This window comes from Chlamydotis macqueenii, chromosome Z (genome assembly GCF_036417535.1).
Source record: "Chlamydotis macqueenii isolate bChlMac1 chromosome Z, bChlMac1.mat, whole genome shotgun sequence".
NCBI lineage: Eukaryota > Metazoa > Chordata > Aves > Otidiformes > Otididae > Chlamydotis > Chlamydotis macqueenii.
In genome coordinates, this window is record NC_141593.1 from 2,389,754 (window position 1) to 2,404,282 (window position 14,529).

Genomic DNA, 14,529 nt, shown 5'->3' on the forward strand with positions numbered 1-14,529 from the left:
CCTGTGAGCTGAATCAAGCTTCTCCTGACAATGAGGAGACTTTTAGAGGTGTTATCATGGCAGTGGACAAGCTCTTGATGCTTTGCCCTTTCGAAAGAGAGCTGTTTCTGGTGGAGGAACAATCAGAATATTTGTCTCTTTAAATGAATGGTTCGTAGAGCCTGCACTGAGAGGCAGTCTCCCTCTCTGCGGCTGTGAGGTTACTCAGAGCCTCCAATAAATCAGCATGCAGGAACGGAGAGCTCTGTCCTTGAAGAGATGCACAGTGACCTTGCTTATGCTTACTCCGGAGGAATAACCAGGGGAAATGTAGGAGCCCAAATAGCGAGCGGTGTATGACTAAAGGCACTGCATTCTGCATGCAAATGCTACAGTACCGAAGGCAGGGTTCGGACGGCACGCTGCTGCACAAAATGCAGCTCTCCTGCTAGCCTGACCAGATTGCTGCTGTTGGTTTTTTTTGCAGGGGACTGAATGAAATCCTCATGATCCTTACACGCTTGTTCAGTAATAGCAGACCCCCGTCACATCTCCTCGCAAGCACGTTTCGTTGGAATCACTGAGCAGAAGCAGAGAAGAGCTGACGACTATGTGTTTCCAACGTGAGTTGCCGGAGCCCTGTGTTTGCCATTGGCTGCAGTTTTCTCGTTTATTTGCAGCTTCCCCCATCTGGAATACGAAAATGGGATTGAAGTAGATAATTACTAGCAGCGGGTTTTCAAGAGAGATTTAGAGGGAACAGAATGCCTCTTGCACAGCACAAGCTGCCTGCACTGAAAGAGCTCCGAGAGATGATTTTAGATGTTACCCACGTCTGAATCTCCTGGAAACTTTACCGTGGAAGCAAGGCATTGCGCACAATCCTGGAGCTCGCATCCAGAAGGGGCAAAGAAGGGGCAGCAGGGTCAAACAATGGAGTACCTTGTCCTCAGAGAAAAGCCAGCAAGCATTCCCCTCCGCTTCCCAGCGAAAAGGGCATGAAGGTGACAATGAACTGAATTTCACCCAGCAGAGCTTCAGTGGCTTTTAACGAGGATGGGATACACTGACCCTTCGTCAAGCAGGGATTTGCTGGGAAACAGAACTTTGTTCTTCATATTCATCTGCGCCTTTGCCGTGGTCACCTTGCTGCAGCAGATCCTCTATGGGAGAAACTATCTCAAAAGGTAAGGGGGGATGTGAGGGAGTAGGAAAAGTTGTCTGATCGGACTGAATGGAGGCAGAGGTCCAGGCATACCATTATATTATAACCCTTCAAACCACTTTTCGGTGTTGTGCTGACAATATTAATACCTTGTCAATCTGGGAAGGTGCATCCAGCATCTGCAATGTCTGTTAGATTATTAATAAAGGAGAATGTTAGGCAGAATATAATGAATTGTGTGTTTCTTAGACTGTATTTTAGTCCTCAGCTGTTGTAAAAACCTAGGTCTTTCTTAACTTAAGCTAGACTGACTTGTACCACCTGAATGTTTGCCCCCTGATCAGACCCTGCTGTATAGGCTTTTCACCCTGTGTAAGTTCAGACTGAAATGGCTTGAGAGGTTGAATTAAGGTAGCATGCTCTTTGCCTAAACTTTAATATCTTTAGAAAAAAACATGCAGATGCAATTCCTAAAATCAAAGTGGCAATATTAGTGTTCCAAGTAACAAAGAGAGCACTTTAGTTTTTCCACTGCTGTATTCTCATGAATTGCTGCTGAGACTGCTTTGTTGTAGAGCACATCAGCCTTTGATCTGAAAATGGTGCTGCTCTTTTTACAGCAAACACAAGCGGGGACCTTCAAGTGTTTAACCTTGACCCATGCAGAGTTTATTTTACTTAAATCTAGTTTGAGGTGTTACAGACTGTATGATTTCATAAGGGGGAATGTTTCTCTTAGATGCTTTGAGGTAAGTGGGTTTCAGTGGTGTGGGCAGCTGCTGTGGAATTTTTTACTGGAATTTAGCTGAATTTTGCCAGAAGAGATCAATGGTTTGGATCTTGCCTGCTTTGCAACTCATGTAGTTGTTTGCCTTGTGCCAAGAGCAAGCAAAATGCTGACAGATCAGCAAATGTTTCTCATTGGGGGGGAACAGCAAGTGTGATATTAATATGTATAGGCAGGAGTGTGGTAGTTTATCCACAGAGCAATTTGTGTGCCTTGCTTAGTGGTGAGGCCTTAGCTGGGGCACTCTGGCTGCTTTTGGGCACCTCACTTCCAGAGAGATGTGACTCAGTTGCAAGGAGCAAAAAGAAAGCAGCAAGAATGAGCAGATGTGTAGAAAACGTGTTTGTTTGAGTCGGGGAAAATTGAAGGGAGATACGATAACGGTCTTGAAATACCCAAACTATTTCTACCAAGAGGAAGGCAGTAAACACATCCCTCTGAAGACTCATGACGTGACAAGATGTCATGGACTTAAGTTGCAGCAGGAAAGATTTGGATTTAACCATGAAGGGGAAACTTTTGAAGAAAAAGGCTACCTGAGGAGGTATAAAATCTCCCTCTCTGGAGGCTTCAGAAACCTGTTAGGTAGGCAAGAGTGCTACTGAGCTGCCTCGGTGTTGAGAGGATGACTTTATGACCAGTTACGATCTCATCTTGCCTTATTTTCTCAATTTTTCCCTGGAGACCTTGCAGCCCTGCCAATCCTTGCTTTTCTAAGATAAAATGACTGCAACAGGATTAGAGCAATAAAAAACATATCCCAAGTATAAACTGAAATGAGAAATGGTGAAGTAAGATGCAACTAAAACTCTTCCAGTGAGTGGTCTCTGTGGCCAGTCTCTGTCCTGCCTCGTGCCCTGGGAGCCTCTCCTGTCATCAGCAGGCTGCAGGGAAGGAAAAAAAGGTGATGTCCAAGTCCTAGGCTTGCTAGGAAAAGGTCTCATTCTGAGCACTGTGCCATCAAAGGGGCTCAAACAGGGAGATGTGCCTACGTTTTGTCACTTTGACTGGAAAACACTGTTTATTTTATTTTTTATTCCAGCTTTGTAACGATTTGTTTCTTTTCCTATTTTTTATCACATGGAAGAGTCTCAAAGAGGGTTTCACCCCCACTCAGTCCAGGGAAAAAGCACTTTGACTCCTTTCTGCTGGGAAATGGTAGTTCCCATCTTTCATGGAAATAAAAGTGCAGGATGTGGCAGTCTCAGGCTATCTGTTATTAATGACAGAAAGGTGATTTACATAGCAGCCGACACTGTTACCATAATATTATCATGAAGGTACTTTTTCACTTTTTCTTTCCCTTTCTCACTCTCATGCGCTGCAGTATGTTTTGGTGACCATTCCCAGGCAGCTTGATAGCCAGTCCACTCTGTGCGGGGGTAGCTGTTACCTTTAATTACTCTTTTCTTTCACAAACCTCTGGTGTTAAGTCCCCTGTTAGGAGCTGATGCCGGCTCTGAGGTTCCCTGGATACGTTGTCGCTCGCACCTCCAGGGACCACAGTGGAGCCGGTGGTTTTGGAAAGCATCCTTGCAGAGGGGAAGTGGAATATTTACGGCTTTGCTGCCGCTTGCCAGGCTGGAGCTTGGGGACGCTGCCTAAACCTAAAGCCTTTTACTCGCTAGGATTCAACATGCTGCTTGTTTTATGGTAGCCTTTGCTTGCCTCTCAACATCTGCAACAATAACAGGCCTCTGGGCCTCTTCCCAAGGCAGCGGGAAGAAATTCCCTCGTGTATTTAGAGAAACCTCAAAATTGCCCTGAAGTACTGTTCCAGTAAATGTACAATGCTTTTAAGCCTAAATATAACACAGGGCTAGATTGCTTCTTTGTAAGAAGATGGTGGAAATGGGTAAAGGCCAGCAAAACAGGGGGAATCTGACCTAAAACAAACAGCTTGGGCGCAACGCAGGGGACAGCATAGACTAGGGACTTCTCCCAGTAAGCAGTGCGGATGAAGGCACCCTTTTCTGGGAGAAAGATGGAAAACTTGGCTGTAAGCTGTGCCGTGCCACTTGCCCTTACAAGCAGGGAATGGGCTGGTTTTATTGCTGTAAAAACTCACTTGAAGCTCTCCGTGGAGGGCACCGTGGAGGCTCATGGTCCTGCGTTTGCCCGAGGCCGTGCGCCCAAAGCGTGGCTGTGGGGATGGCAGGACTGCAGGCAGGAGAAGATGCTCCAGGAAGTAAACTCTGCTCAGTGAAAATTGGTAAGGGGCCTAGCCTCTGGTCAAGTCCTCTCTTTTCCCTTAATGAGACATTAATGAGCTCCTGGCATTGCTGGAAGGAGGGGAGAATGTAGAGATTGAATTTCTAGGCATTCACACATTTTTCACCCACCATATAATGTTCTCTGCTCCTTCCCCTGTTGTTTTGTACCATGTCATTGGGAAGCTGAATCCTGCCCTCCTTTTTTTTTTTTTTTTTTTTTTTTTCCCTTTTTCAGTTTTTCCCCAGGAGGGATGGATGTGGGTGCTCTCAGCGAGGCCAGTGCCTCGTCCCCACAGTAGCAGCTGAAGTCCTAACGAGAGAGTTAAACTGCAAGCTGGTGAATGGCATCGGGAAGCTCTGGTCTCTGTAGCTCCTGATCCTGAGCAAAAAGGATGATGAAATGATTTATAATTAAGGGACTTTAATACAGATCTCTGGGGTAATTATTTTTATTTTAGGATTAATGTGATGATTAAAAATCTGCGGCATTGATCTGCTAAAGTAGGTTAAATGCTGTGGACTTGTGCTTAAATCCAGAGCTGCCACTTGCTTTTGTATTGACTCATCTTTCCAATGCTCAACTTTCAGCTGAATTTTCTTTTGAATCAGATGCTCGGCTGAGGGCTGGCCTTTTTTTTTTGTGAGCTCTTGTTTGGCCAGCAGGGAGTAATCCTGGATTACATCAGGAAACTGCCACTACAGTAAAACGTGTTGAAATGGTCCCTGTCTTCATCCCCCAACCTGTAGCATAGGAGAGATCAATAGGATGGTCCCTGCCTGCCTTGGCAAGGGAAAAATATCAGAGCAGTACTTCGCTGTATACCAATATTCTATTGGCAGAGATTTCACTTAATACTGTTGTTTGTTTTTTTTTTAGCAGCCTGACTTCTGCACAGGGTGAGAGTCAATTGAAGAAGAGCATCTGCCCCTTTAAAACTGTTTTTTGTTTCAGCCGAGTGAGGAGAACACATTTTCAAAGCTACTAAAGACTTTAAACAAAGATTACCCAGGGGTCTGTCAGAGGAGGCATGTACAATAACTCAAAGAATCACACAGCAAGAAACAGCAAACCTTCCCATGCAGGCAGCCTTCATTATTTGAAAGCTTTACATCTTTTAAATTAGAATAAAACATCACTCCTATGTGTGTGTACCCTATAATTAATATCAGACTCTCATAACTCGAGGTTATACCACCATTTTGGTATTTCTGAAGCAGCCTTTATTCAGCAGTTGCAAATCAGTCCCCAGACATCTTTTACCCCTTTTCTTACTAGTGGAAGAAGTATAGCTTATGATAATTTTTTTTTCACAGGATGGGCAAAAAAGGAATAAACTCACAGGAAATAAAACTGGATTACACAATGAGAGATCATTTAGTCTTCACAGTTCTGTAAGACAGGATGAGATCTTACTTATGCCAGCGACAGCAGCAGTTGCAATGTGGACACGGAGGCTGCCTGTGGCCTGAGTTGTATTTTATCATAAGCTGGGCTCTTGAGGAACTACAGCCCACTCGTGTCAGCCGAGAGCATCTCCCCATACCTGGCATGTGCTCCTCTGGCCTGTTCGTAACACCCTGTGAAGGTGTTAACCCTAACCTAAGACCATCTATTCCAATGCTTAATGTCTCTTTCCATTTACGTATTTTTCCCAAGAGGCGTAAGCTGAAGGTCGCCCAATGAGTCATCCCTCCAACACACAGCTCTGTCCCCCCTCCGTTTCTAACCAGTGTGAAGTATCCCAGCAAAATGACATGCGACCCATGAGTCACCTCGCTGAATCCCTGACAGGACTGCAGAGCAGGTCTTGTTTTTTTTTTTGCTTTTCTTCAGAGGAGAAGAGCACTGGAAACTTCAGGAGACAGCAAAGTCTTGAAGCTGGATACACCAATGCATGTATGTATGGGATGTGGCCATCATCTTAAAGTGGTCAGATCTAGTCTAGCGTAGCAGGAGAAGCTAAGACTCCAGCCATGCTGTTCTTGCTACAGGATATTCCCTCAGAGGGATGGGGTCTGGGGTGCTGTCATCCCCGTCATGCCTTACTAACCTTGCAGAGACAAGGAGCTGAATCAGCTCCCCGTGAGGTCTGAGGAGCACTGGAGCCTGTGCTGGGGGAGAGCTCAGGGGAGAAATGCCAATGGGATGGAGGGGGCAGAACAAACAGGGAGTGGATGGATAACTCAGCTGCCTGGTCATCCCATTCCCTTTCTCATTGCTGCTCCTGGTTTCTTTGCATAATGCTCCTGTCTTCCCGCGTCAGATAAAAGGAGAGAGCTCACAAGTACGTGGCATGTGAATTAATGCTCTGCAAAAATTTGCAATCAATCACAGCTCTACCACAGGCTGCAACAGAGACTTCTATTGTGAAGAGTGTCCTGAAACCAAAATCTTACCTTCTGCTACTTGGAGTTCTTTCCTGACTCATAATTTTAATTTGCTTTTAAATAAAAGCATCAAGCGGCTGAAATTTAGTACCAGAGCATAAGAGCAGGTTATTTCCTCTCTTCACTCCCTGGCAGTGCTCTCTGTGGCTCTGACGCAGAAAACAGACAGGGTTTAAATCCCTGCTCCCTCTAGACTTGCTTTATTTCTAGCATCCTTGTGTTGCACCTCTGCTGTTAAGATGTCAAAAACACCTGCTGATCTGGCCTGTGAATTGCCAGTCCTTCTCCATTCCCCAGCTTACAGTAAATTAAGGTAATGAAAGTCGGTTATTTCAGTATTTTACGTGTGCAAATTGCGTTATCTTGAGCATGTCATTCCCTAGTGTGTTACAGCGTGGTCCTTCCTGAGCTCAAACCACAGGGCGTGTGAGTCATTACAGTGTGACCTTCAGACACTTGCCACTGTCACTGTGGCGGTGGCCACCCAGCAGTCCCTAGTCCAGTTCCCAGAAGCCCACGCTGCAGAGGAGTGGTTGGTTTGTCTTGAATCATGCTGGGCTGTAGGAGCTCTTCAGAAAGTTCTTAGGATCATAGAATCACAGGATGATTTGGGTTGCAAGGGGTCGTTAAAGCCCATCCAGTCCAACCCCCCTGCAAGGAGCAGGGACATCTCCAACCAGATCAGGTTGCTCAGAGCCCCGGCCAACCTGGCCTGGGATGTTTCCAGGGATGGGGCATCCACCGCCTCTCTGGGCAACTTGGGACAGTGCTCCACCACCCTCAGCGTAAACAATATCTTCCTTATATCCAGTCTTTTTTAGTTTGAAACCATCACCCCTTGTCCTATTGCAGCAGGCCTGGTTAAAAAGTTTCTCCCCATCTTTCTTCTAAGTCCTCTTTAAATTTTGAAAAACTGCAATAAAATCTCCCCAGAGCCTCTCTGTTCTCCAGGCTGAACAGCCCCAACTCTCTCAGCCTGTCCTCACAGGAGAGATGCTCCAGCCCTCTGATCATCTTCGTGGTGTCCTCTGAAGTTTCTCCAACAGGTCCATGTCCTTCCTGTGCTAAGGCTGCAGAGCTGGACAACAGTACATTATTCTTGCCCGGGAGTGGTGAATTATAGGTGTCCCATTCACCAGCAAAAAGGTGGTCGTTATCCTCACTGATTAATACGGAGACACTTAAATCCTAATTCTACGTAATACACTTGCTTCAGTCTCTGACTTTGTTGGGTGGGGATGTAGGCCTACTTCTGTCCATGCAAACAGCTCTTTTTGAATATCTGGCTGAATATCTAGGATAACTCCTCTTTCCGCACTTCACACAGATCTGTTGCCTCTGTATGACAAAGTGATGGTTGAGTTCTGCAAATGCCCAGCATTCAGCACCTGTGATTCAAAGCCCTTTCATGCAAAGTGGTTTAAAACCTGTGACATTCCTTTCAAAAGCATCTCTGTTATAACCTGCCACCAACGTGTTTTACGCTGTTTTGAAACAATTAGCTGCTTGCCCGCTATGCGTGTGGGTAGGTGCAAAGTTCAGCCTTACCTAGGTTTGTGGAAAGCCAAACCCAGAATACAGTCTTCTGGTTTTGAATACATACACCTGTGTCTGCCACAGCCCTAGGGGTGAGCGATGACATCCTTGACCGCTGACCTCCTTGGCCAGTGTTGCAGACCTCCTGGTAATTTGTTCTTTTATTTTTGACCCGACTGGAGCTTCCTGATCGTTCTTATACTTGCTAAATTTGGTTCAGATATAATCGCTGTGCAAAGCTTTGTATTTTCTTACTTTCTCTGTGCCTCGTCCTTACCCTTCATTGCTTTTTCATTTCATTTCTCATTTTTTAATTCAAGTGTATTCATTGCTCAGCAGTCCATGCCTCCCTCAGGCAAACTGTGGACTTAACCTCTCATTTCTTTGAGGCGTCCTTGCCCTCTATGGCTTGCATCCATTTTGCTTTTTCATCCGCCCTGCAGACAGCCACTGCCCTTCCACGTCCTCTTTATTTAGTTAGTTTTATGCTTTAGTTCTCATGATGAAAACCTTAAAAGCAATCTCTGTTACTCATAGTTTCCTAGCACTCTCCATAAGAACAAATACAGCCAAGGCGAGGCTTTTCACAGCTGAAAATATTGGGCAGTCAACAGTTTGGAGGGCTGGCACAAATGGTAGGAGGAGATTGCGCCTTCCACTTCTCTGCATGGAGAGAAGGAATATTGCCCACTCCCGTGGCTGATACTGAGTACAGACACATTGACTATAAATGGGATTTTGCTTGAAATTTTCAGCACACGTTCTCAAAGCAATTGGGTCTTTGTGGGTATGTTTACGCAGAAGAATATAGCTCAGTGTAGGGGCACTTGACCTGGTGCTAAATATATTAGTTTTGGAAACATGAGATGCAAAGCAATTAGCTCACTCAGATCTCTGATGCTATGGCGAGATTGGTCATGGTACCCATGCTGCGTCAGGTGTCTTTGCACCGAGCTACCATCTCAAATGTCAAAATTTCCCGGTATCTTAAAATACTGGGGAGTTCCTGTGAATCTCTGTGCTTGGGACCTGATTGGCCTTTTTGCTTGAAAAGAAAACAACCTGCCTCACTGTCAGCTCATTCTGTTGTGGGTTTTGTGTTGCTCCCAATTATTCCAAATAATAATATTGTAATTACAATAATTATTAAAAATGAATTGATACTGATTATCTATTACTCCTTGGATGTTTATCTTCCAGTCACAGATGAGAAAAGGAAACACTGTATTATTTTGAAAGGTATCCTTTGATATCCTTGGTGCCCTAGTCAACACTTCATCATGTTTAAGCAGACTAGTTGAATGTTGGTGTTGATTCTATTTTATCTTTTTTGGGAAGTGATTTTTAGATCAGGTTTTTCAGGTGTTGCATGTGAATATCTGATACAAGGTTTAACCCAAATGTGAAATGTACTACATGAAACAAAACCTTTTTTTTTTTCTGTGTAGTAGTAGTTATAATGCAGCAGCTTCCCACCTGTGTTTCCAATTTTGCTCTTTGTGCTAGTCAAAATACACTCCTCCACCGCTTTGTTACTACCGCTTCCCTCTAACACGTAGAGCCAAGCTTGTCCCTGGTATAATAATTTATTGCCAAGTGTGTGGTGTAACCAGATGTGCCCATTTCCCACATCCTCCATCTATATTTTGTTTTTCATGGGACCTCTGTTATTTCATTTCTTTCTCTTGTTGTGAATATACCATTCCTTCTGTCCCACATATTTTCATACATTTTCAAAACCTTTTCTAAGGGTTTTTTCCCAATAAGAAAGCAATCAGCTCAGCAGTTACCCACCGTCAGTCAAGTTGGCAAGCCACAGGTCATTGAGACAACGATTGGTCTCTATTAGTGCGGTGAGCAAAAGTGTGTAAGTGTATATACCCAGACTAAAACTTGCATTTTGCTAGTTTTACTGGAGAAATAAGTATTTTTCTAGACTGGACTAGTCAGATTCAGCTCTCCATCCACTGAATGTAAACGTGAATTTTATTATGGACTCACGTAAGAAGGGGAGCATCTTCCTCAAGTACATGAGTTGGCCCCAGAAATGTTTTATTTTTCTGTACTGTACGTGGTAGGGTTGTGCCCATGGATTCTTCACGGAAAGAGGCCAGCGCATACGTGATATTTTTCTGGCATTATAGCACGGATTAATTGAACCTGGACTGCAATAGGCAGATATACATTTCTTTCTTTCATCTGTGCTCTGTCTTTCTGGATTGCTTTGTCTTCCATATTTATTTGAAAATGGACTGGAGTGTCTGGAGTGATATTAAACTATTCGAGTAAGCATTTGCCTTTCTCTTGTCATCTAACTTCATTGTCTTCAGAGACTGGGACTGGGCTTCCTGTCAGGAAAGGGGAGTTTTTGGACAGAGAAGCTAACTACTGGGTTGGGTTTGATCTTAGCATCTCATTGTTATCCAGTGGATGCTTTACTCCTTTCAAGCCCATCTAATGTCTTTTCAAGTGCAGTGTAAATAAACTTGCTGTTTCTGGCTTGCACAAAAAAAACCCACATGCTTGTTTTTTTTCTCCAAAACTCCTCTTACTGTTATCTCTGTTGGCTCTTGTGCTTGTCTTCATTTGTGCAGCAGTCTGTCACGTTGGAGGCTCCTGATACTCCCCTTTCTTACCCAACCTCCTCTTGCTCTCTGATCCACTTTAGCGAGTGTTTTCAATCACTCTCATCCGCAGGTCATTCATGCATACCACTGGTTTAGTTTTATTTTCCATACACCCTGTGGACACAGTGAGTCATATTTGCCTTGTTTTGCAGAAGGAAGGAACTGGATCTTCAGCAAGATTAACCATCTGACTTTCCAATACCTCTGTGACATCCCTGTTAGTAGGCTAGGGGCATCACTGTCCATTTTAAAAGTCAGTAGCGTGATCATTTAACACCGAGGTCTTCAGTTCCTCCTCTCAAGGGCACAAAAATTATGAAATGTGGAAACGGAAGTGCAGTGAAAGTAAGTGATTTTCCACTGAGTTTAGGAAGCCTGTGCGTGAGCTGATCTGTTTGTCAGGGCAGGGACTGTATATGGCTTCTGTGTTTGGGTAGTATGTAACAGGGTAGTGCAGCACAAGGACCAGGCCTGTAGAAATAAGATTATAAAATTATTAACAATGTTTTCGGAATTAATGTACATACTGTTAGCTTATAACTTACACAGGAGCCAGAGCCACAAAAGCTGGGATTGCTGTCCCCTGCTAATGGCCTCTTTGCTAGGGAGAATGCGTAGAGAGAAGGAATATGAGAACTGCTTTTGCTTGCTTTTGGGTTTAGTCTGCCTCCCGTAGGTGCAGGATGGGGGTAGTGGCAGCTGTCACCTTGAAAGATGAGTGGAAATAGCCCGCTGGCTGGGATTAAATGAGATGAGCTGGTGGTTTTTGAGGAATGGGTTGGCACTGGAGGTGATCTTCCATGCCCTCTCCTTGAATCTCCTGTGTGGTGCCCCCATTACCACTCAGGGTAACCTATAGGTTACCTATAGGTGCTCATCGTTGTGTTACTCAGCCACTTGCACCAAACTTGCTCTTATGCCTTGAAAGCACATGGGTCTCTCCTGAATAAATTCTGCTGCGTACCTCGTCATGGCCAGCTCTCTGTTTAGAGCCCAGACAAGACTGCCAGCCATGCCTGAAGTCTTTTGGTTCTCTTCACCATTTATTAGCAGTACAATACTGCCCTTTTAAAAGCCTTGCCTTCCTGTCTGAGCTGAATTTTCACCTTGACTTCACGCTGTAGGAAGGCAATGAGACACTCCTGAGATGGGACCTCAGTGTGAGGGCAGCATGGGTATAAAGCTTCTTGCTGCAGTCTATCCACTTGTTCATTCCTGCCTTACAGTTCAAAAACCTCATAATTGTTTGACATCCTATTAAAACCTCCACTTGTGCAGGAGTTGTTTCTTGTTTGAATTGCGGCAACAGGCTTTTTGCTTTGCTTCCTGCTGCTTCTCGACAGCCGGTCTTGACAAGCCCTTCAGAATTACTGCTGGTTTGTTAATTTTCTGGGGTTTTTTTCACTCCCTCCTGCTATTCTTACATTATGCCAGTGTTTATTTGACCACATACTGATTCAACATTTACAGTTACCAGTTAGGGTCAAAGTATTGGTTCGACATTTACCTGAAACTCAAGGTCTTTTGTGCTAAAGACATCCAGCTTAACTGAGTTTCCCTAACGCAAGGCACAACATTGCTCATACTTTTATTTGTTAGGGGTAAGTCCCGCGATGGATGAGAAATTTGCTTACAGTGAATGTGCAAAACACAGCATCTCTGCACGAAGAGTGTTTCTGGTTATTACACCTTTTATAAAGTCTTCTTTGTCATCATCAGCGTCACGCGTTGGGCAAACGTACTAATTTTAGAAGGAAGTAATATTAGGGCAAATTGAGCAAATGGCTAAGTTCCACCACTGGTAATCATTGGATCATTGGTAATGATCCCAAGCTTAAAATTAACTGTTTTTTTTTTTTTAAACTCTTTGACATAAACTGTCTAAATTACATAGAAAACCTCTTTGTCTATGTAATTTCCTCTGCTTTTCTTTCCTTCTTTTAATCTTTCCTTACACTCTTTTTTGTTCTGTTTCTTTTTCTCTTCCTTTTCTATGTTTCCATCCTGCACGCGCTTTTCTATTGCAATTCTGATTCACAGGAGCTTAATTTACCTCGTCTTTGTTTACCTGTTAAAATGTAGTTAGCGCTGAGAGTGAATGTGTTAGAATTTAACTGCCATAATATGCCCAAGAAATATACTGATGGAGCAGTTCATGTCTCTGTTGGATTTTCTCAGGCTGTTTGCAAATTTGGCCAGACAGCTTTTATGAACACTTATGACTCACAAATGAGAGGATTAGAAAATTTTATTTTTTTTTAAATTGAAGTCTCCCAACTCAAAGCTGATTGAAATCAATGGTAAAACTCTCAGTAATCTTGTTAGGAACAGAATTAATTCAGGTCAGTGTTTTTAAATGTTCATCCTTGATTTCTTCTCAGTCATAATACTACAACCCACTATTAATGGAAGTTGTTCTTACTAAGAGGAAGAGGTTTATGGCACCATCACTCCAGAAAATGCCATGCAGCAGCTTGGTCTCAGTCTTGCAGACTTGCAGTGAGGGACACAGTTCCCCGAGCTCTGTAGTGTTTCTTGGGTGTGTGTTTTGTGTATACGTAAGTCTGTGGGTTGCTGTTTGTTGGAAGAACAACGCTATCTGATCCCCTTTTCCTGTCTGGTTCAAGTTTGGACATTTAGCTTGCTCCTGACCCTAAGCTCAACTCAACTTTGTCCTTACCACGTAGAAGTGTCATACCCAGACCCCTGCTTGCCCTCCTCGGATATTTTTGTACCTCTGTTAGATCCCCCAGTCTGCCATTTCAAAGCTAAGTATTTTAAGCTATTCATCATAAGACGTGTCTACCATTCCTCAGTCTTAGTCTTCCTGATCTCCTCTTGGATCTTACCCAAAATGTACATGTTCTCCTTTAAACTTGGTACCTCAGCTGCAGGACACACTGTTCCCAAAAAAGACTTGACTAGAGGAGGGCATTAACGAGTGGTTTTATAATTTCTTTTGCTTTATGGACAGATTCACCCCCCTCTGCCTTTGTGTGTTTACTTGGCTTTCCTTCCAGCTGTTACATGTGGAGTGAAGATGTACAAAGGGAAAGGACTTTTACTGAATGTTTTAATTCTTCATTTCATCTGCCTGAATATTGGCTACGCTTTAGCAGAGTCCACCTTTGAAGGACACATTAGCACCAGCTATTTGTCTAGATTAACGCTCTATTTCAGTTTGCAAGTAAATATCTAAGCCCTAAATATCTAATTTAAATCCAATTTAAAAGTACAATTCCATCTTGATTTTCCCACACTTTTACTCTCTCTCCCCATGTCTCATTCAGTGCTGCCCTTAGCAATTAAAATATGTTTTTAAGGTCATACATTGAGATGTCTTTTACAAAGACATACACAATAAAAACACCCCAAATTTCCATACCAGTTATACTGTGACAAAAAATGTGTTAGACTGTGGTACATAGGAGAGAATCGCAAGTGTTTATTTCAACAAACCTTAAAGTGAAAGTATCTTAGTAAAAGTGAGAGTTTTCTCATATTTTCTTCACACCAGTATTCTGCTTGGAAGTTGTACATTAAGCAGCCTCAGCTGATTAAAAACTGTCAGAGCAACGTAGAAGGTATGGGACTCCCTGACAAGCCGCAGCGCTGCATTACCCTATAGCTGTTATAGGATAACCTGTACACCTTTGGTGTGATTCTCCAAGCTGATCACCAAAGCAGCTCTCTCCAAGCTGAATGTGAGATCTAAGCGTGCGATATCATCTGATTTTGCTTACGGCAATCAGGATAGTCGCTTCCACTATGGAAATGCATTTGAAAGATTCAGAGGAAGCCTTTTTCAATATTTTCACAGTGATTTTCTCCCAC

The 14,529-nt window shown here is 43.6% G+C and overlaps 1 protein-coding gene across 3 annotated transcripts in view; it reads left to right on the plus strand.

The window, feature by feature from the left end:
• ST8SIA5 (ST8 alpha-N-acetyl-neuraminide alpha-2,8-sialyltransferase 5) overlaps positions 1-14,529 on the plus strand; it is a 72,646-nt gene that overhangs the window by 21,887 nt on the left and 36,230 nt on the right. For all 3 annotated transcript variants that reach the window (XM_086771008.1, XM_086771010.1, XM_086771009.1), the window contains exon 2: positions 467-1,166. In XM_086771008.1, coding sequence (XP_086627134.1) covers positions 1,036-1,166 — 131 coding nt within the window. In that variant the 5' untranslated portion in view covers positions 467-1,035. The remainder of the gene's footprint in view (positions 1-466; positions 1,167-14,529) is intronic.